The following is a 21,430-nucleotide window of genomic DNA, read 5'->3' on the forward strand; positions in this document are numbered from 1 at the left end:
ATTGTATTCATCAACAGAGATCCCAACACCTCCCAAGTAGCCTAAGTCTAGGACAAGTTACTACAGCATGCGGAGTTTCCTCCTTTTACCCATAAAACGGACAACCCCCTTCCACCTCCACTCCTTTGTCCACCAGGCGCTCTTTCAAGGCACTATGTTTATGGCTGCTCTCCCATACAAAAACTTTTAAACTTGGATGAAATATATGAAGCTTCCATAAGAACTGCCACTTTATGCCCTAATAATTTTCAGTCCCAAAAAGAAAACTTTCGTTGCTTTACCATTCTTGCTTTGCTTCTTCTCCCATGCAAACCAACTATCATAGTAAATAACTAGAAAACAATTTCTTGATTATTTTCTAATAGATTTTTTTTTTTAAATGCAGCTCTGGACTTGATAAAAAATGTAGAAGTGCAAGCTATCTTAGGGCCAGCAACATCAACGCAGGCCAACTTTGTTATTGAACTTGGACAAAAAGCTCTAGTGCCCATTCTATCATTTTCTGCATCTAGTTCTTCTCTTAATTTCATCAGGACTCCGTACTTCTTTCAAGCCACCCAAAATGATAAATCACAGGTAAATGCCATAAGTGCGATAATTCAAGCCCTTGGATGGGGAGAAGCAGTGCCCATCTATGTCGACAATGTATATGGAGCGGCTCTCATACCTTGCTTAATGGAAGCTCTGCAAGCAATTGATACTCGAGTCCCCTATCAAACTGTCATTTCCCCATCAGCTAACGATGAGCAAATCCTGGGAGCGCTTTACAATTTGATGACAATGCAAACTAGGGTTTTTATTGTGCATATGTTTCCTGCTCTTGGTGCTCGACTTTTTATAAAAGCGAAAGAAATTGGAATGATGAGTGAAGGGTATGTTTGGATCATGACTGATTGGATGATTAACTTATTAAGCTCAATCGATCCTTTGATTCAATGCAAGGGGCATTGGGTGTAAGACCTTATGTTCCAAGAACAACAGGGCTTGAATACTTTCGAGTTAGATGGAAAAAGAAATTCCACCAAGATCACCAGGATATAGTTGATGCAGAGTTGAATATTTATGGACTGTGGGCTTATGATGCTACAATGGCATTAGCTAAGGCAACTGAGGAAATGAGACTACAAACTTCGGCTTCCGAAAGGCGAATGGTCCCAGCAATTCAACAGGTCTTGGAACTCTTAAATTATCTCAAAATGGTCCCGTCCTTGCTCGAGTATTATCAAAAACAAGTTTCAAAGGCCTGACTGGATATTTCCTTTTCAATAATAATTAATTACAGCCATCAGCTTTTGAAATTATTAATTTGAATGGTGCTGGACCAAAAGGGATTGGATTTTGGACACCAGAAAAAGGAATTGTCAAAAAGTTAAAGTCAGTAACAAATGCGTCTTCTAAGGCTGAATTGGCAACAATTATATGGCCGGGGGATTCGATTTCTGTTCCTAAGGGTTGGGAGGTTCCGACAAGTGGAAAGAAATTGAAAATAGGGGTACCAGTAAAATATGGTTTCACAGAGTTTGTGAATGTGACAAAAGATCCTGCTACTAATGCTACCAAGGTGACAGGATACTGCATAGATGTTTTTGATGCTGTGATGCAGAGTCTACCCTATGTTGTTGAATATGAATACATCCCATTTGCGTCTCCTAATGGATTGAGTGCTGGAACTTACAATTATTTGGTCTATCTAGTCCACCTGGGGGTAAAATTATCTACTAATGTTCGGCAGATACCTATTTTTCAATTTTCATAATTTCTAATGGACTTTTTTTTCCATGCCTATTTTGGCCTACAGGTTTTTGATGCTGCCTAGGGGATATAACAATTATCGCCAACAGGTCCTTGTATGTTGACTATACATTGCCATACACAGAATGTAATGTATTAATGCTTGCGCAAGTCCGAGATGAGAAGAACAATAATGCAATGATCTTTCCGAAGCCTTTATCATGGGAGCTCTGGGTCACAATCTTCTGTTTTTTTCTCTTCATTGCATTTGTGGTTTGGGTTCTTGAACACAGAATAAATGATGAATTTCAAGGACCTCCTATCGATCAAGCTGCATTTTAGTTTCTCTGTTTTTCATTTTGTGCTTTTTATAAATACTGTTCAACTTTCTTCTTAATAAGTATGAGCTTTCATTTTTAGAGAAAATTCATTACTTTTGCTCCATGTCATAATCTCCATAGAATATGTTAAAATTTCTCAATTTTATGTTTCTCCTAATGACATTAGACAAAGAAAATTCAATACTTAAAACTCTCTCAATATACAAAAACATATGATTATTAGCATCCAATAAAACAACTATTCAATTATTTAGAATTATTTATATCGGCGTATAAAATTAATAGCCGAATAAATATTTGAAAAACAAATCAGATAATTACTGAAAAAATTCAGAAATTTTCAGGAAGGTTGTTTAACAAATGAAAAAGAAATGAAAACTAAATCAACAAAAAGTCTGTAAGGCATGAACCAAAATTCCTCTAAAAGGAAATATTTTAACTAGACCTTGTATTATTTAAATTTGAGTTATAACTCTCTTAATCCCTTATTCAAAAAAAAAATATTTCTCATTTTTTTACATATAGATTCCCCTAAATGTATTGTATTTTGAATTTATAATGGTCACTGCTGAAACCACTTTTTTCTTTTTTTCAATTCTAATTTAACAGAAATTTTGTCCTCGAAAGTAGAAGCGTCTCGTACTTACAACCCTCAGCAGCCTATATTTGTTTGTGCCTTCCAATTGCATTTATTACAAATTATAATACAAGTCCTATATTTCTATACAAAGCATGATCAATTATTGTCAATCAATCATGCTAAAGATTCTAAAAAAGTTTAGTAGTCAATTGGTGTGGTGATGATTTATTGGAGTTGCCGTTGGCATAAGTTGTTTTGGATTGGTAGGCAAAATATCAATTCCAAATGGGGCTACCTCTTGATGTGGTTGTTCGGTTGGACTGAGATCTGTAGAATGTTCGGTTGGACTGAGATCAGCAAGCTCTACAGAACCCTCATGCACGGCAGAGGAATCAGCCCCTTGCTCTCCATGGGGATAGGGGCCATCAGTGCTGCCTTTATTCACTTCACTTCTGAAAGTATGCCATTTGGAGTCCTTTTGGTTGAAGATTCTAAAGAAATCAACGATTCTACTCCACATTGAATTAGAGGTCCTTAACTCTTCCCAGTGTTGCTGAACAAACATGGTCACGTACGTTGTGAGAGCTAAGAATGAAATCCCTCCAGTAATCGCAAAAAGAACCCAGAAACTACTCACACCAAGTCTACTAGAGGAGAAAGAGTTGGCTTGACCTGCACAAATGCTCTTTGTGCTCAACCACTTATCTTCTATTCTTCCCATCACATCACTCTCAGTCACTTTTAGAATCGCTCTTGATACATCAGGCACCAGAGGAGAACCTAAAGGAAATGCCTGGAGGGAAACATAAAAAAGATGTAAATGTAAAGGAAATTATTGCCTAAAAGTGCCAGAAAAAGATGTGTGGAAAAACTAGTGAACTTACAAAGCCAAAGCCACGTGTTTTAAATTGTTGAATGTTGTTTGCTATTTTTTTCTGATTTGGGAATTTCGACATAAATGTACGGGCTTCAACTGAGGCATAGTTGGAGCAATTTCGTGCCAAAATAAGCTTCACAAGCGGGAATTGCTCGAATGCTGCTGCAATACCACCATTTTCACTTCCTTTTGAAAGAAGTTCTTGACATTCTTCAATAGAAGTGTAGTTTAAGAGCTGGGAATCTTGAAATCCCAGTCCTATCAAAATTTCTTTAACAAAAGAGTCCTTATGGTACCCCACAAATTCCCTGTTTCTAATCAGCTCAGTTACATCAGTAACTGAAGGCTGCAGTTGTTGAACTGTTAGAAGGCTGGATAAACTTGCAGTGTAACTCTGAGTGATAATGAGTACAACTACACTCCATATGATTACCACTATCCTAGCCAAGTTGTTGAGCACCTTCTCTTCTGCAATACAAAATAAAGGGTATATTAGTTATAGGTTAATTAATTAGTTTTCACATCAAAACAAAAAAAAAATGTCCTGAAAATATCTAGAAAACAAAAGGTTAATTAGTCAGAAGGTGAATGAAAATTACGTGGGGAAAAAACCATGGTTGAAAAGGCAAACCATAAGCTGGTGCCTGCTTGTTGTGAAGGAGGTCCTCGAAAAGACTTGTTTATTCTGTGTTCGAGAACCCAAATCACAAATGCAACGGCGACAAAGGAACAAAATGTTGTCACCCAAAGGTCCAATTTAAAAGGCTTCAAAAAGATCAAGGCGTTGTCGTTCTTGGTATCTTTGATCGGCACCACCATTGATATACTAGCTTCCGTATAAGGCATCGCAAAGTCAACATAGATGGATCGCTTAGCCAGAATTGTCACATCTCCGACCACAACATCAAATTCCTGCAGGCAGCAACAAGAATGGACGCCGAAAACTCCACCATCAAATGAAATTATATAAATATATACACACAGGTAATCTATGACGCAAAAAGATCAAGAGAATATTATTACCCCTAAGTAGACTTGATGGATTAAGTCATTGTAAGTTCCAGCACTCTCCCCTTCAGAATTGGCGAAGGGGAAGTAATCATAAGCAACATCATAAGGTAACTGATCCATTACTGCATCAAAAACGTCGACGCAATATCCTGTTACATCTGTAATATTAGTCTTAACGTTTCTCGTAACCTTCACAAATTCAGTGAAACCATCCTTGACTGGCACCCCAATTCGCAACCTCTTCCCACTTGTTGCGATATCCCAACCTTTAGGATTCGAAGTTGGCTCCCCTGGCCAGATAATGGTTGCAAGTTTGGATTGAGAAGTTGAATACACATTTGTGGTTGAGTTCAACTTCCATCTTTTGAAAAGTCCCCTCTCTGATGTCCAAAATCCAATTCCTTTTGGCTCAACACCATTTATATTAACAATTTGGATAGCGGATGACTGTAGTTGTTGATTAACAAAATGGAAATCTCCTGTGAGGCCCTTGAAACTAATACTTGACAGTGCCTCACTAAGTTTTTTACCATTTTTAGAAACCCCAATAGTTTCAAGAAGTAAATTGCTAGAAACATTAGCTTCTTTCATCACTAAGTTTGTACTATTCCCAGCAACTTCCTCAATTGCCATGGCCAAAGCCATAGTAGCATCATAGGCCAACCATCCATAAATGTCCAGTTCAGCATCAACCAAGTCAGGTTGCTCTCGATGTAATTTTCTTTTCCATCGAAGTCGAAAATTTTTCAACTCCTTTGTTTTGCGAACACAAGGTCTAACACCCAGAACTCCTTGCATTGAATCAATGGTTGAATCATTCAACAAACTTAATAAATTAGTTACCCCATCAGTCATGATCCAAACATAGCCTGTACTCATCATTCCGGCTTCTTTAGCTTTGGTAAAAAGGCGAGCACCAAGAGAAGGAAGCATGTGAACAATGAAAACTCTTGTTTGCATCGTTTTCAGCTTGTAAAGCTCTTTCAAAATGTCAACATCACTGGCCCATGGAGAAATGGCACTCTGGTAGGGAACACTAGCACCAACTGCTTGTAATGCATCAAATAGATAAGGTAAGATTCCAACTCCATAGAGGTCATCAACGTAGATGGGCACTACTTCTCTCCATCCAAAATTTTTAACTATTGCAGCTATGGCCTTCAATTGAGTTTTGTCACTATCTCTTGATCTAAAGAAGTAAGGCCTCTTGATGGATGCAAGGGAAGGAACTGAGGCAGTAAAAGAAATAATGGGCACCTGAGCTTTTTCTCCGAGCTCAATCACAAAATTAGCTTGCTTGGATGTTGTTGGCCCTATGATTGCTTCTGCTTTCACATTGCTTATCAGATCCACAGCTGTGTTTTGAGAGGAGACTCAGAAATGTAAGTGATCTTTGAGTCCTAAAAATTTGTGTGGTAAGAGTTTATTAAATATATAATTATTTTTTAAATTTATTTAATTTCAATTAAAATCTAAATTTAAAACTTCATAAAATTTATGTTAACATTATTAAGTCAAAATTTTCTTTTCCATTTCCTTTAAAATTTGCGGTGTACAAAAAAAAATCATACTAAATTAATATAAGATGTTTTATTTTTTAACCTACTTTCTACATGACTTAAAATAATTAGTCTAAATTAATTAATTCAAATTATTTAATAATTTTATAATTTAGCTAATATATATTCAATTTCAATGGGAAATCTTTCCCATAGTGAGCTCCACACATCAACCACACAATGACGATCTAATGTTAGTCTCGTGATTATGGATTTTATTATTTAAAAATATTTATGTATTTTATTAATCTTTTTTGAAATAGAGAATTTTATTTGTAAGAAATTTGATAATAAATGATGGACCACTTTTGTCTCACTCGTTTTCTATTATGACACCCTCAATATTCTTTCAAAAATTACACAATATTGATATCGACATGTTGGAAATTTCCCCAAAATATGAAATATCAAAATCGAATATATAACTGAAAGGACATAAATAATAAAAAAATGAAAAAAGAATAGACATACACATCTTAACTAAAAGATAAATTATAATTTAATAATATTAATTTTTTAAAATAATTAATTCTTGAATATATATTTTGATTAAATCAAATGAAAATTAAAAGGATAAAATTTTTTGGATTGAAAATTTAATTTATAAGCAGGAAATTCTTTTATGAAATCAATATATATAATGTGGGTTGATATGTAAATTTTAAGTATTATATAATTAGTTTTCAAATTTCGTTTAAAAATATATATTTTATATGAAAATATATAAAATAGCAATTGATTCAAGAATGTAACCATTTTTGTGGTTGTGTAGGTTTAACTTTAATCTGTGTATAACATTAACTGGTAGTTGCACATATAGGTTTTTCAATCATAATTAAGCAATTAGGAAGCAGAGAGGGAAAGAACCTGCTACAGCCGCAGAAACGACATCGTCCTTGGAATCCCTGGTGTGAAGAACGAGCCTGGTTTTGTAGTCTCCATGGGCTGCATAGAAGTCTAGCAGAGACATGCTGATGCAGCTGAGCCACATCCTGCCAACCTCATCAAAATCAAGAATCACACCTACGTTAACTGGGATACTACTACTGCTGTTTTCTGCTGCGAAACAAAAAAAGAAGAAGAGAAAGAAAGAGCTCCTCCTAATCATCTTGGCTTGATGAGATGCTCATAAGCTTAGCTTTGTGGGTTAGGTTAATTGTCTTTTGTTGGGAATATCGGGGGATGTGTGTCGTAGTCTATGCATTTATACATTTTCAAGGAGAGATGGTACGTATAATCAATGCAAGGAATTTTCGACCAAAAAAACTAATAATAATGCAAGGGAAATTGACCAAAGACTGCTTGCATTGGCTTTTAACGGAGAAAAATCAGAACCTGCTGTGCCCAGAAACGTCCTATTGTGATGGACGATCACGATCTTGGTTCAACTGGGCAATATATATATTCTCCCTACTATAAATCTATATTTTATAATACAGGTGTCTGTCTCGTTATATATTTAAATAAATAATAATAAATTAAGGATGAAAAAATGGCCTAAATTTGTTTTAGTTTAATTGATGAAAATATATCACTCGTTCAATAAATTCTCCATATTATTAATTTTTTATTATAAATAATGAAAGATTTCAGTTAGTTTCTATTTATTTGTGAAATGTAATTTATATTTTAAAAATATTTTTAATTAAAAATATTTATAAAAAAATTTGAGAAAAATATTTTTTAATAAAGTAATTTATTTATCATTATTTAATTTTTAATTTAAATTTATACATAATGGGTTAATAAAATTTTCAAATTTGGAAAATTGATTAATTTTTTTTAATTAAAAGTATTTTATATTGATCAATTTTTTTTGAAAATTTTAAATATTAAAAAAAAAAAAATTTTCCTGCTTAACATGCTCTTTAAGGTAAATTGATGGGTAATTTCTTTCCCTTTGTGAGTTTTGACCAAGTCCTGCGCATAGAGTAGAGACTAAAAAGAAATCAACCTTTATTAATACAAGAAGTGACTTTGAATATTCAATCTCTTATTTTTTTATTATAATCTTTGTGCCTCTTTACCTGTAGAATCTTCGTGTTAGTTTAGTGTACAGCGTTTGAGTTTCCATATCTAGTTTTCTTTTTTCTTATTATTATTACTAAAACAAGAAAAAAGAAAACTGCGTCCACTTTGTTAATAATATAAATTAATTTTTATTTTAAATTTTAAAAAATTCTTAATTTCATAATTAAAAAATAAATCACTGTAAAGTTTATTTATTTTTAAATAATTTAATTAATTTCGAATCATTTTAAATAAATATTTTTTAATAATTTATAAATTATATAATTATCAAAATGTTATTGTAAATAATTGGAAAAGAGGACTTTTGTTATAAAGGGATATAATAACCAAAAAAAAAAAAATTCAATTCTTAATTAAAATTCGAAATTTAGAAACGTGGCAGATAGAAATATATATATATATTTTTTTGAAATAGGGGTTGGGGGAGTCGAACCTTAGACCTCGCAGGTCTATCAGGATGCACTTTCCACCAGACTAAGCCTCGGAGTGCAACAGATAGAAATATATAGAACCTCATTTTCCAATTTTATTTTTAAAAAAAATTGTCTAAAAATTTTTACAAGTGAACTAGAATATATTTTTTTAATGATTTCTAGCTAAAATTGGTTCAAATTTATATATCTCCAAAACTTGAATTAATATTTTTATTGGTTTGATTAGTATGGGTTGATACTCACAAGGTCTACAATGAAAATAAATAAATAAATAAAGATCCCTTGGAATATTGAATATTCAAATATCGTTGATATGGTACTCTACTTTGAATCCTTAATTGTGAATTTGTATTCTCTTCAATCTACTTCTTAATTTGAACAAAAGGAACATGACCAAGACCATAAAAAATTACACACTTGAATTCATGTTCAGACGTTATTTTTGTTTATTTAACATATAAGATTTTAAATCCAAATTTCATATATGTATATATAATTTTTTATGGTTAATTTATTTCAAGGAAATTCATTTTTTTAAAAATTATTTATTATGAATTTATTATTATTGTAAAATAATTATTTACAAAATAAGACGTGAAAAATACTCAAGCAAATAATTCCACACGCCTTTGACTTGTTCAAGATTAAAAGACAATGCCATCCCAACGGCTTCCTTGGTCCTTGGAACTATCACGAACGCTGGTCATGTACACTCCCAGCCTAAAGAAACTTCTTCTTAGATTCAGTCTAACTAGACTGGTTAAGCTAATTCTTTTTTATATTCTTAAAAAATTATAAATTCTTTATTTAAAATCACATGCATCAGCTGCACCATTTTGTTATTAATACTCTTATTATTATTATTTTTTATAAAATGTTAATAATAATAAATAAAATTTTTATTTCTCATTTTATAAAAGGGATATTATTGATTGTTGGGTGGAATAAAAGGGGGATGTGTCCAGCCCATTAAAATAAAAGGGATCTTTTGTTAAGGAAGCTTACAACTCATTTCCTACAAATGGGCTTGGTCTCCAGACTCATAGCTTCTGGTGCCTATTATTGATTGTTGGGTGGAATAGCTTCAGCCTTCATGGCCGTCTAATAATATACACTGAAACAGGGTAGTCCTAGTCTTCATGCCCTCTGATCCCAGAGTTCCAATATGGAGAAGAACTATAAATTTGATCAAAATCTTCAACCAAAAGTTACTGCAAGTCCCAATCTTCCCAGAAAAACATAGTAAATGATGGAAGTGGCGTTACTGTAATAGATCAAACGAGCCCATTAAACACAGAACAAGGAACGCATTCTTTTTCAGAATCCAAATGGGATAACATATTGTTCATTGAGCTTACTGCCTAAATAAAAAAACATCTACTTATTTCACCATTACAAAACGTACGATGTAATTAATTTTATCCTTTGTGATGGTTTTCATGATTAATACTCTGTTTCATGCCTTCCTCTTCCCTGCAACGAAGTTTATCTTTTAGGGGAGAATGGATAGAAAGCATTTAGCTGGGCCAAGTGCAATTGCAGCAAAAAAGAAAAAAAAAAAAAAGGGTTTCGGACTACCTAAAGAGGGAAGCAAAAAATCAAAATCAATTTAAAATTAAGGTTAATTATTGTCCAAACTCAACTACATATAAACGGTGGTCGAGATTTGAGGAACTAAATTCAGAAAAAAAATTTTCCTGACAAAACAGATAAGGAAAGCTTCTATCATCCTTTTATCAAGATTTTTGAGACAAACATCTGATTAACGAGACAGTAAACCTGTAATCAAAATACTCTCCGAACCCCTATGGTGTCAGGGAGAGTGTTAGGCCACCTGTATTATATTGAAAATCCTTTTCCTATTAATATTTTACCCTTTTTTTTTAAAGCTTTGCTCACTATTTCTCATATACAAAAAGCAAAACTATTTCCCTTTTTTTTTTTTTTTCTAGTTTTTAAGGCTGAATTATAATGGGGAAAAATAAAAAAGAAAATAACTTTTCCTATTATTTTCTGCCAAGCGAAGAAACACAAAAGCTCTAGGCCATTGGCCATGAAACCAGCTGAAAATAAAATAAGAGCAGGTGAAATGATAGCTGAACTCTGTAATTAGTCAGGTGCATTTTAGACCCATTTTTTAACAGCGACAAGTCAATCAAAATCCAAAACTTATACAGTAAGAGCTACGACATTTTCTCCAACATCAGCGGGGGAGAAAGCCAAGAACATGAGAGCAGCCATAATCCCAACTGGAAAGAACAGAAGCAGCAGAGGAGGAGGAGGCAAAGGGGGCAAAAGCAATGGCAAGACCACCATTGAAGCCGCAAGAACCACCAGCAGTGCAACACTTACGAAGCCAAAACAACGCACCATAGTCTTGTCTGCACTGTTCTTGATCTCGTTGGTGCTCTGACCATTTCTTGCAAAAAGCAGCAAGATTTGCAAATACCAAAAACACCAGACTTTACACGGTCAAGAACCAAGAAACAAGAAAAAGAAAGGTGATTCAATGGAGGGTATATATTGTATTGGAAGGGTGGGTGGTGAGGAGAATCGCAAATCTGAAATGGCCATTTAGGAAATGAAACGTGTATTTATAGAGGCAGAAAGGGTTGTCAAAATGAGAGCCGCTGATTAGCCAAAAGTGGGACCAGGTAGAGGTTGGGATATTGTTTTGTGGGTGGTGAAATCTGGTTTGGGACGTTGGTCCAAATCAGACAGAATCAAAGCAGCAGATCCCAATATATACACAGCTGATACGTCTGGGGAACAACTAGTGTATAATAGTTTATGATAAGTACGTGGATTAACAAGATAATTAAATAGTTAATTAGGTTTTATTTTTTGGGGTTTTGCTGTTTTGTCTAATTTTGGATGTTTGCTTTCTTTGTGGCCCTTTTTCAACAGGAACAATGTGTGCTGGAATGGAATGAGAAAACAAGATCTCAGCCTCTATATTAATTATACAGTATCCCTAAAAAGGACTCTATTAGAGACAGCTGCCATGCCTATAATTAACTATATACTTGTAAAGTTCCCTCATCCTCTTTTTTTATTCATCAAAAAATTATTTTTTAAAATGTATTAACTAACATATTTTTATAATAATAATTAAATTTAAATATTGTGATTTCGATGCAAACAATAAATGTGTAAACTGAAAATTTTAAAATAAATAAGTTTCTCGTGTATTCTTTATGTTGCATGTGAATAATATTAAACGATATTCATGCCTCTATAATTGAAAATACACCATATATGCTACAGTTACAGAATTATTACTCGAAAAATGAAAATAAAAATATAATTAAATATTTTCCTGTGATATGCCTTATCTTGAAATGATGGTATTAATTCCATGAATAAAATTATAAAATATTATTGATAAACCAGTTAGGCTATATATATTTCCCCTTTGAAAAGGAGGTCAGTGATTGTAATTTGTGAATCCAGTTCATCCCATTAAGCAAATCAGGTATATTCTCAATTGCAAAATGTCATTCACATTAGTCAATTGCAAAACCTAACACCATTTATACCTAAATTGACCTTGCTTTTCACATGCCTAATGAAAATTTGATGTTTGAATCAACTGCCCTTTTCTCTGCATTTGATACATACATGTTATAAACTTGGTAGAATTTCAACTTCACAAAAAAAAAAACTAACTAATTGAAGTAATGTTTAGTCAAATGGATTCAGCACATGGAGATGAATGCATGGACTAAATTACTATACTTTCTGTTTTTGTTCGGAAATGGAGGAAATAGTATTAATTTTCTAACAAATTATTTATCATGTCATTATATATTTTTGTCTATTTCATAAATTTACTACTAATATTACTCTGTTGCACCTACTAACTTCTAAGTCATAAAGTCTAAAATCAATTTGAAATTGTTAGGATCAAAATATATTAAATTTATTACTAAATTTGTTTTCAGCTGGAATTGTTTTTATGCTTCAATTTCAGAAAAATAAATAAAGTTAAACTTAAATAATATTTTAGATTTTGACACATTTTAATTGAATTTCGGTTTTTTATATTCTGGAGTTATATTTTTTTTTCAAAAAAAAAAAAGGAAGATACGAAAGATAGCTAGCTTGTAAAGCGAAAAGAAACAGTGAGAGATGCTCCCCAAAATCCAAGAATGCTGGGAACCCCAAATCATGGAAGCATGGTCCATTTCCTTACTTTGATTATTAGTATGGAATATTATCAGAAACCCATTTGGCCATTATCAAATCAAATCAAATCAATCCTCTTTATTTTATTTAATTTCCTCCTTCTAATTCTAAACAGCACCAACCCCATAGCGTCTCAGTTCAATGCATGGTCTGAGAGTTTGAGTCGTCAAAAGCCTTTCAAAGCTGCCTCTCTCTGACACACTTTAATTTTAAATTAATTGGTGAAGATATGATTCACATGCATGATAATTTCTTTACCTTGTGATTTCTGAAGGGATATGTCCAAGTTGGTACACTTGCACTGACCTCTTCCTCCCCTTTTTCAAATTTTAATTTCATGTGTGCAATGTATCTGCTCACACCTATCCCACGCGCCTACGTCTCTATTTCCCAAAAGTAGAAAAAAAAACACAAAACCACAACCTTCACTTATCAATGAGTACTAACAGAACAAAATCTATTAGCGTGTGCAATTTGCTTTATTTTTTGCTACGTTTTTTCTGTTTCATTGTTTGCTAGATGTTGAATTTTCCAACCAGGATTCTCGCAATAGTCATCTACAAGCACGAGGCTCCCTTTGTGATTTCTCTATTTTTTTTAATAATTTTTATTTACTGTCATTGAATTTAATTTATTATTTTATTATAAATCAATAAATTTTAATTTATTTTAAAAAATTATTAGCATTTAAATATTTATTTAAAATAATTACTCGAATAAATTTTTGATGAAATTTTTAATGAAATATATATTTCATATTTTATATGACTCAAATGCATATATGGCATGTTTTAATTTTAGTGACCGTTCGTGAACATTACTCAATTGTAATTTGACCATGATGTTCTTTTTCTGCTTATTTTATATGCTCGCTATTGCCTATAGATGGTTTCCATTCAGCCCCATCGCATCAGCTTCCATCTTCCCGATGTCTCTGCCGCTTGCTTGACCACCGCCTAGAGAACAATATCCAATTCCTGCTTTGCATTGCTAGCAATAGAACCTCCAGCCAACTCATCAAAATGAACAACACCCCCTTCCCATTATGAACCTTGACTTTTTTGGAATTTCGTTTTTCTCTTTAAAAGACGGTGGCAGAAAAAAAAAAACTCATGTAAAAAATTTTGAATTGCGAAAAGCATATTTTCGCTGGCCGTTGAAGGCGCCGTGCGATCAAAAACCTGCAAAAGGTGACTGTCGCCATTGGAGGTGCGCTTCCGATAACGGAAAGAAAAAAAAGAATTGCTCAGGCGATAAAATTTTCTACCATTTGTTCAAATTGCCCAGCAATATAATTCAAGAGTTCTTCATCTATTTTGTTACTGAAAGATTCAGAAGCCGGTAAAGTGGTCACGCCGAAAAAGACGACAATAACAAAAAATAAATTATTAGTGAGCTGATAAAGCATATAAATATATTTTTTAAATGATATAAAATATGCTATGTGTATAATTTATCAGAAAATTCACATTTTTTTAAAATAAATTAAAATTTAATGACTGTAATAAAAGAGTGACTTTAAGTTTAGACCATGAGTGAAAATTATCCTTTTTCTTTTACTCTTTTTTGTTTTGATGGAAGTAAAATGTGAGGGAAACAAAATGAAAGAGGAAAATAATGTTTACAGTGAATAAATTGAAAGTCATAGTAATTGATGCAGTTGCGCGTAACGCTCTTTACATAGTCTATCATATAGAATTTGAATATTATTATAAATATATAAAATAAAAGAATTATATTTAAAATGGAATATATGATTATAGATAAAGATAATTTTTTTAATATAGATAAATATCTTATTTTAGTTAAAATAATATTACTTAATTAGAGGAGTTATGAGGTATTTAAACCATTAATACAGTTGGAGTGATTTAAGACTTGAATATAATATCATTAAAAGAATGAAAGTTATAATTGTAAATTTATAAAATACTTCCTTCCTTTTTATACTTTATTCTCTTCCAAGATTAAAAAAAATAAATAATAATGATTTTCCTTCTATTTTACTCCAAAAGAAAAAGAGAAATAAAATAAAAAACTGCTTATTGTTGTTTTCTCCCTTTTGTGTTAAGGGTTCGTTGCTTGAACAAAACAATGACTAAGTTTACGCACTTTGCGAGATTGTATGAATCTTGCCCTTTACTTTATTGCTGAATTTGTGATTGCGCCAAACTTTGTAAAACTCTGCATTGTTTCTCCCGTTTAAGTATTTCAAACACGTGAAACTTCTGGGATGATAAAAAAAATTTGCACTTTTCAGGGCCCATAGGCCCAATCTGAACTTATTCCTGCCAATATTAATCTCACATCCAAAATCCACCAAGTTCAGCAAACGCAGATCAAATTTTCAGGCAAATGTTGAGGTTGAGTTTTTATTCTAGGACTAAGTTCCAATCTTCTAGTGTTAAGGAAATGAGATTATATTGTGGTTTCAGTTTATAAAAAAAAAGTGATTTTTATCTAATTATTTTTAATTATAAAATAGAATTGTTGTTACAAACTTGACTCAAACCAAATATTTAATAAGTTTGATTGATTTAATAAGTCAAATTTTATAAAACCAAACATTAAATAGTTTACAACTAGCTTTTTAATTTTTATTTGGAAAATATATAATTTTATTTTTGTTCTTTATTTTCTAATAGCCGTCATTTTCTATAGAAACAATAGGAAATATAAAAAAATGTGTTCATTTCTGTTTTTTAAAAATTAACCTTTTCATAATTAAAAAAATCATTATAAAATACATTTAAGATTTATTTGACTTCTATAATTGTGAAAATGTTACTGTAGTTTTAGTTACCATTGTAAATTAATACAATTCTGTACTTTAATTTAGAAAAAATAGCTCCAATTTCAGACTCCTGCTATTTCTGTTTCCGTTTCTCGGGCAGCATAGCATAGATCTTCCACGGATTTTGGATTCTAGGCCTGTGAAGGTTCGCAAGTTGCAGTAATTGGAACTCTGGCCCATTTTTGCCATTACCAGAGACTGGCGTAGCCCGCCAATTCCCCATCATTTGATTATCCAAATTTAGCAACATTACATCACCGAAATCGTCATTAAATTAGACTGGAACAGGCCTTTGGCCTTGGGTCTGGATTTCTTTTAATGGGCTGGCTGTTTTGTACATTGGGCTTTGAAGCTTTCCTTGTGTTGCTGAGTTTGTATTGGTTTTGGTGGCCTTGTTTTTTCTCTGAATGATCCAAAAAAAAAAACAGTGTCAATTTTGGGTCCGCCCGGTCTGGGAGTTCTAATAAGCGGCTCTCAGAGAGAGAGAGAGAGAGAGAGAGGCACGTGAGCTGATAATCACAGTTATAACAACGTAGTAGGCTGTACTGTAGACCAAAACTTCGTGCTGATTGACCCCACCACCCCACGTGACTTTCACCACCCCTACCGTCCGATCAGATCCGTTTCATGCGCTTCACCTTTTTTAAGCCCTCTTTCTCGCTCTTCTTTCTAAAGAACTCAACTTTCTCTCCAAAATCTTAAAAAGGAAAGCACAAAAAAAAAACAATTTTCCTCTTCTGCAACTAAACCTAAATACACACGCAATCACCAAACAAAAGGAAAAATCCGCTGCCATTAGATCATGTCACATTGCATTAATCTCTACCGTCGACTCCTGGACCAGCAATGCCGGAGATATTATCCAGTGCATGCATAAGCTTTTGTTAGATTTGCAATAGAGCCAATGGGCGAGATGATCAATTCTGTTGATAATAAAGAAACTGGGTTTTGATAAGGGAAAGATTCGTTTCATAGCATGTCTGAATTGGTGGCCCGCACAGGTCGACATCAGCAGCGGTACGAGGCCGGTTGTCGCCTTGTCGCCGGGTATTTCATAGTTTTCTTTAAATTTACATATGCATTTGTATTATATTCATGTACATGTGTTCGGATATGTTGATTTGGGATATTCTCAAATGTTTGATAATGTCATTGTCGCTTAAAGGATTGTCTTTTAGCTTTTTTTGGTAAGAGGTCAAGAGTTTGGATTGGTTCTTTTTCTCTCCCATTGCAATTGGCCATTTTGATTCTATTATTCTTTCTAATGGGTATTTGGTGGGACCTGGTTCTATCTTTCTGATTGGGGGAGGCGGGGAGGAGGGAGGTGGTTACTCACTTTGAAAGGAATAGTTGGTGAGGTATGCATTTGATTGTAGGATGAATTCAATTGGAGCGGTTTACAGATTAGTTTTGAAGAAAATGTTGAGCATATTCTTCTAGAAGGGATTTGAGATGGCAGTGCTCATTGGACTGTACTAATTCTGTTTGTTCTGAGCATGATCCTCTATCCATGAATAACAAGGAAACACAGTATCCTTTTTATTTTAAAATCCTTGAATATGCTAAAATTCAGTTGCTTGCATCTCTTCAGCTCTCTCGTATTTGATTCTCTTCCATTTCCTAATGTTGTCGAAGACAACATATTGAGATATGCGAATCCTATAGTGAAACAATGTTTATTCCTTCAACATTTTAGGATTCCCGTAATTCCTCTGTTTTTTCCCCTTTTTTTCCATTGTTATATACACTACACGGCACTGTCTGCTCACTACCGAGATGGCTCTACATTATTCTAGTTCCACTGAGCCAATTTCTTTGTCTATTCTCCAGAGCTTTTGGTGTATCAGTTTCTGTTTTCCTTCACATCTTCCTATTGGATGTCCTATATGTTGTGTTTGGATACAATGTCTTTTTATTCAGTGTATTCATGTTATTGTAATCGCTTGTAGGTGGGAAATACGTAGTGATAAACTTAATTTTATGCTGAAACATTTTGAATCGACAGCAGGAACTGATAATGGTGCTGATGTTTTGATGGATGGTGCAAAGACACACTTCTTTATATCTCGAGTCACTAAATCCACAGGTTATATTGGCAGGTGTATTCCTTTTAGGTATAGAAATTATGTTGAAAATGATGATGCTGATGCTGATGCTGAGAAGATTGTTGAGGTTCTTATGATCAACTCAACTAGTGGACCGGGTCTCCTGTTCCCAAAGGTAAAATGTTCCTGTCATTTATCCCAGCTTCTGCAATTCATCTATATGCCTTTTAACTACTGTGAAAGTCCTGTTCTTCCTTTTATTTGGTTCTTCTGTAATTATCAAGTTGTAATTGAGATTTTTTTTTTGAGTTACAAAGTGATAAATTGCGACATTGTTACCTAGCAACACAAATGATAACGTACCAAAACAAATGGTGGTAGAGCTTCTTGTATCATACATGGAAGCAAAATTTTCTGTTCTGTCATTTGCCAGTTATGCATATCGCACAAATATTGATTTCATATCGATGGTCAATGTTTTGGTTCATAACATAAGCTAACCTCAAGCCACTTTTAGGGAACTTAGTTGGAGCATAATAGAGGTGATGTGTGCCTGCACGCAGCAACATCTCATTGTGGTGAATGTGCCTTAATAAAGTTAAATTTAATAAATATTCTGGTTTATGGGTCAATCAGCAATAGCTTATTTAAAGGTCCTATAAAGTAGAATCCTTTCACGTTTCATTTGGTAGTTGAAGGTCTTTTATCCCGGGTGCATAATCATGGTTCTGGCCATGATTTGAACCCTGTCATCCTCTTTTGACCTCAAAATTATATGCATGCTGGGAGTTAAAACAAATAAGTGATGTAGATGATGCTTGCATTAGACCTTTGTTTGAGATTTTGAGTGGCATTTAATAGTGGAGTTTCAGAATTATGTATAAGATTGATTATGCTGTTTGAGATATTTGACATCATTCTGATATCACTGCACATGAATTCTAGTCGGGTGTGGTTGTGTGCATACATGTCCTACAAACAAGAAGAACATATTATTTTATTTGTGAATGTGGCTAGATGTTTGAAGAATTACTGTCCATGCTAATCCATGATATGGCTTGAATCTTGAAACCTTGCTTTTACATTGTACTAGGCTAAGGAAAATGGGGGCAACGATGAAGGGGGAAAATTTTTAGAAAAATTGCATATTTCCATAATAGGAAGGAAAAGTTAAAAGATAACTGAGAAAAATTGCAGATCCCTAAAATTTATTTCCTAAATTTGGAAGGACATGGAAGTGAAATGAAGAAGATTATAACCATAGCAACAATATCTTTAACCATAAATATAAAAGATAAAATCTCACTTTTCAGTCCATTCTATTCTAACAAGGTTAAAAGCTAATTTCCATCTATTTGCTATTCTCATAAATTGTTCTCTGACAAAGTATCGAAGTGCTAAGGCCTGATCTATATCAGATGTTTAAATCCCATCACTTGGAAGTTTCTATTTGTGTTTATAAGGATAAGTTTCAGCTAGAGGCCTTTTCTTTTTCCCCTTTTAATGCTATAGGAAGGCATAAAATGTGACATTTCTTTATGTAATTTTCATCTTTTCTTTTTTCTTTTTAAATATACTTGTAGGGGGGATGGGAGAATGATGAAACTGTTGAAGAGGCTGCAGTGAGGGAAGCCATTGAAGAAGCTGGAGTTCGAGGCGAACTAATGGTGAAAGTTTATATATATATATATATATACATATATAAATTAACTCCCTTTTTCTTTTTGACATTATCAGATGCTGATAATAATTGTCTGTTTTATAAGTTTAATATATCTTAAAATTCACTCTGCATTTAAGAGCTTCTCCTGTTTAATTGTGTTATCCTCCTCAGATTGCATCCGAATGAACATACTATTTCATGGTATTTGATTTGTGATTTTCATGTATAGTGATTACTTTTATAACCTTCTTTTTTTTCTTAGTTGCTTTTGTAAATAATAAAAATCCAGTAAAAGAGGCAACTGTTTTGAATACCGAATGATAGTTCTGTTAAAGGATTCTCCAAAAGCATTCTCTTAGCATGTTAATTGCATCAATTTTAGCTGCAACAGGAATGTATGACAATATGAAGGAAGCCTCAGGAACATTCTTTTAAAAATAAACACATGAACTCTCTGATTGAACAATTCCTACGGAGTTCCCCAGACGTGAAAAATATTGATCCATAATAATATAATAGATTTGTTCTGGAAATAATTTGACAGAAAGGTTTATTTCTGCAAAGTTGACTTGCAAGTTGCAAGTATAAATTAATTTAACTTGTTTTCCTCAAGGTTTGGAGAAAGGTTGGTTTCCTGTCTCCTGCATTTATTTGTTACATTATGGAATTGATTTCTCTGACCCAACTTTTTGTGTTACTAACTAATCTAAGGATATGGAGTATTTACCTTGCTGATACACAAAAGCTCTGCTTACAGTAATTTTGGTAATTTTGCATCTCTAGACATTTGTTTGGATGTATTAGCTGACATGGCCTCTGTAAATGTAAATAATATGTTTTGGGTGTTGATATGGGTTCCATGTTTGCATTATTGCTTTTGCATCTTCTGGTTTAGAGAGTCTTCATGTATTCAACTTTTAATTGTATCTCCGGTTTTCAGGATTTCATAGGAAATTATCACTTCAAGAGTAAAACACACCAAGATGAGTGTTGCCCAGAAGGTCTATGTAAAGCTTCAATGTTTGCTTTGTTTGTAAAGGAGGAGCTTGAGTCATGGCCAGAACAGAGCACCAGAACAAGAAGTTGGTTGACTCTGTCTGAAGCAGTTGAGAATTGTCGACATAAGTGGATGGAAGAGGCTCTGAAGCAATTTTCTATATGGCTTGCAGATAAGATGTAAACTACTGCAAACAATCCACCAAATCAAGATTGATTTTGTGTGCATAAAGAAGGATTCTACTGCAACTTTCTTCTTCTCTTCAGAATATCAGAATAGTGGCAAAGTTTTAGGATTGCCAAACTCTTTTTTTTTTTTTTAAATGTTTTCAATCTTGCTCTTGTTACTCGCCTCTTGCACTTTTTAATCCTTCACTATTTGTTCCTATAGTTTTAGATGTTCATTGGTGTATCATTTTGTAGGTCATTCAAAGGCCTCAAACTTCCCCACAATTAAAAAAAATGTGAAAGTAATTGAAGAGTTAAACGCTGTTCATCTTGATGAAACATGTTGAGCACTTGGCTCCCTGTGCATGGTTCTCTGACCGTATGATAAACCAGAAGCAACAAAAATATGTTAAAGATGAACGTATCGTTTTAATCATTGCTTAAATCATTTGGCAAGATTAAATAATATGAATAATTACAATTATTGCTACATAATATAGGTAATAAATATTAAAGGAATTAGACGGTATAAATATTCAAGATTTAAATTAAGTTTACAGGAATATTTATCCAAAAGAAAACAAAGAAAAACTAACGGAAGTTGTACCAAACAACAGCAGAGGCTGCTGCAAAGAGTGTCTTGAGAAAAAGGTAGGGGTGGATGCGAGCCTCGTATTATAGAATACATTGAATAAAGTAAAATCATTTGTTTGATTACAAGTGTTAGAGTAAAGGGAGATTTACAATTTAGTCATTAGGTATTATTATTATTAACAAATCAGTTTTTATATTTTTAAAAATTTATTAAAACGTTTTTACTTTTTCATTTCGTCAATAAAATAGTCATTCCGTCCTCTTTTCCATTAAAATTAAATAAAGGAGGAGGGAGAAAATTTTTAAAATCTAATTTTACTCTCAAATAAAATCCCTTATTTAATCCTTGGATATTACTATTATTAACAAGTCAGTCCCTACATTTTCAAAAATCTATTAAAATGTTTTTATCTTTTTT

The 21,430-nt window shown here is 33.0% G+C and overlaps 2 protein-coding genes and 1 pseudogene across 4 annotated transcripts; 2 read left to right on the top strand and 1 right to left on the bottom strand.

Moving 5' to 3' along the window:
* Positions 1-351: 351 nt before the first annotated feature.
* Positions 352-2,073, top strand: LOC110626643 (annotated as a pseudogene).
* A 784-nt stretch (positions 2,074-2,857) lies between these two features.
* Positions 2,858-7,351, bottom strand: LOC110627175 (glutamate receptor 2.2). Its single transcript, XM_021773440.2, has 6 exons — positions 6,967-7,351; positions 4,553-5,895; positions 4,129-4,441; positions 3,537-3,997; positions 3,290-3,445; positions 2,858-3,205 (listed from the first exon to the last, which is right to left on the bottom strand). The coding sequence occupies exons 1-6, from the start codon at positions 7,205-7,207 to the stop codon at positions 2,858-2,860; spliced, it is 2,862 nt and encodes a 953-aa protein (XP_021629132.1). The 5' UTR covers positions 7,208-7,351.
* Positions 7,352-16,158: 8,807 nt separating this feature from the next.
* Positions 16,159-20,757, top strand: LOC110625969 (nudix hydrolase 16, mitochondrial). Of its 3 annotated transcripts, none has more exons than XM_043961497.1 (4): positions 16,159-16,593; positions 17,552-17,766; positions 19,175-19,258; positions 20,195-20,757. In XM_043961497.1, exons 2-4 carry the CDS (start codon positions 17,581-17,583, stop codon positions 20,432-20,434), a joined length of 510 nt encoding a protein of 169 aa, XP_043817432.1. In that variant the 5' UTR covers positions 16,159-16,593; positions 17,552-17,580; the 3' UTR covers positions 20,435-20,757. The 3 variants fall into 3 exon arrangements, with proteins under 3 accessions (XP_043817432.1, XP_043817431.1, XP_021627373.1); XM_043961496.1 differs by having other exon boundaries at positions 17,555-17,766; XM_021771681.2 differs by having other exon boundaries at positions 16,176-16,593; positions 17,646-17,766.
* Positions 20,758-21,430: the final 673 nt, after the last annotated feature.

This window comes from Manihot esculenta, chromosome 11, assembly GCF_001659605.2.
Source record: "Manihot esculenta cultivar AM560-2 chromosome 11, M.esculenta_v8, whole genome shotgun sequence".
Taxonomy (NCBI): domain Eukaryota; kingdom Viridiplantae; phylum Streptophyta; class Magnoliopsida; order Malpighiales; family Euphorbiaceae; genus Manihot; species Manihot esculenta.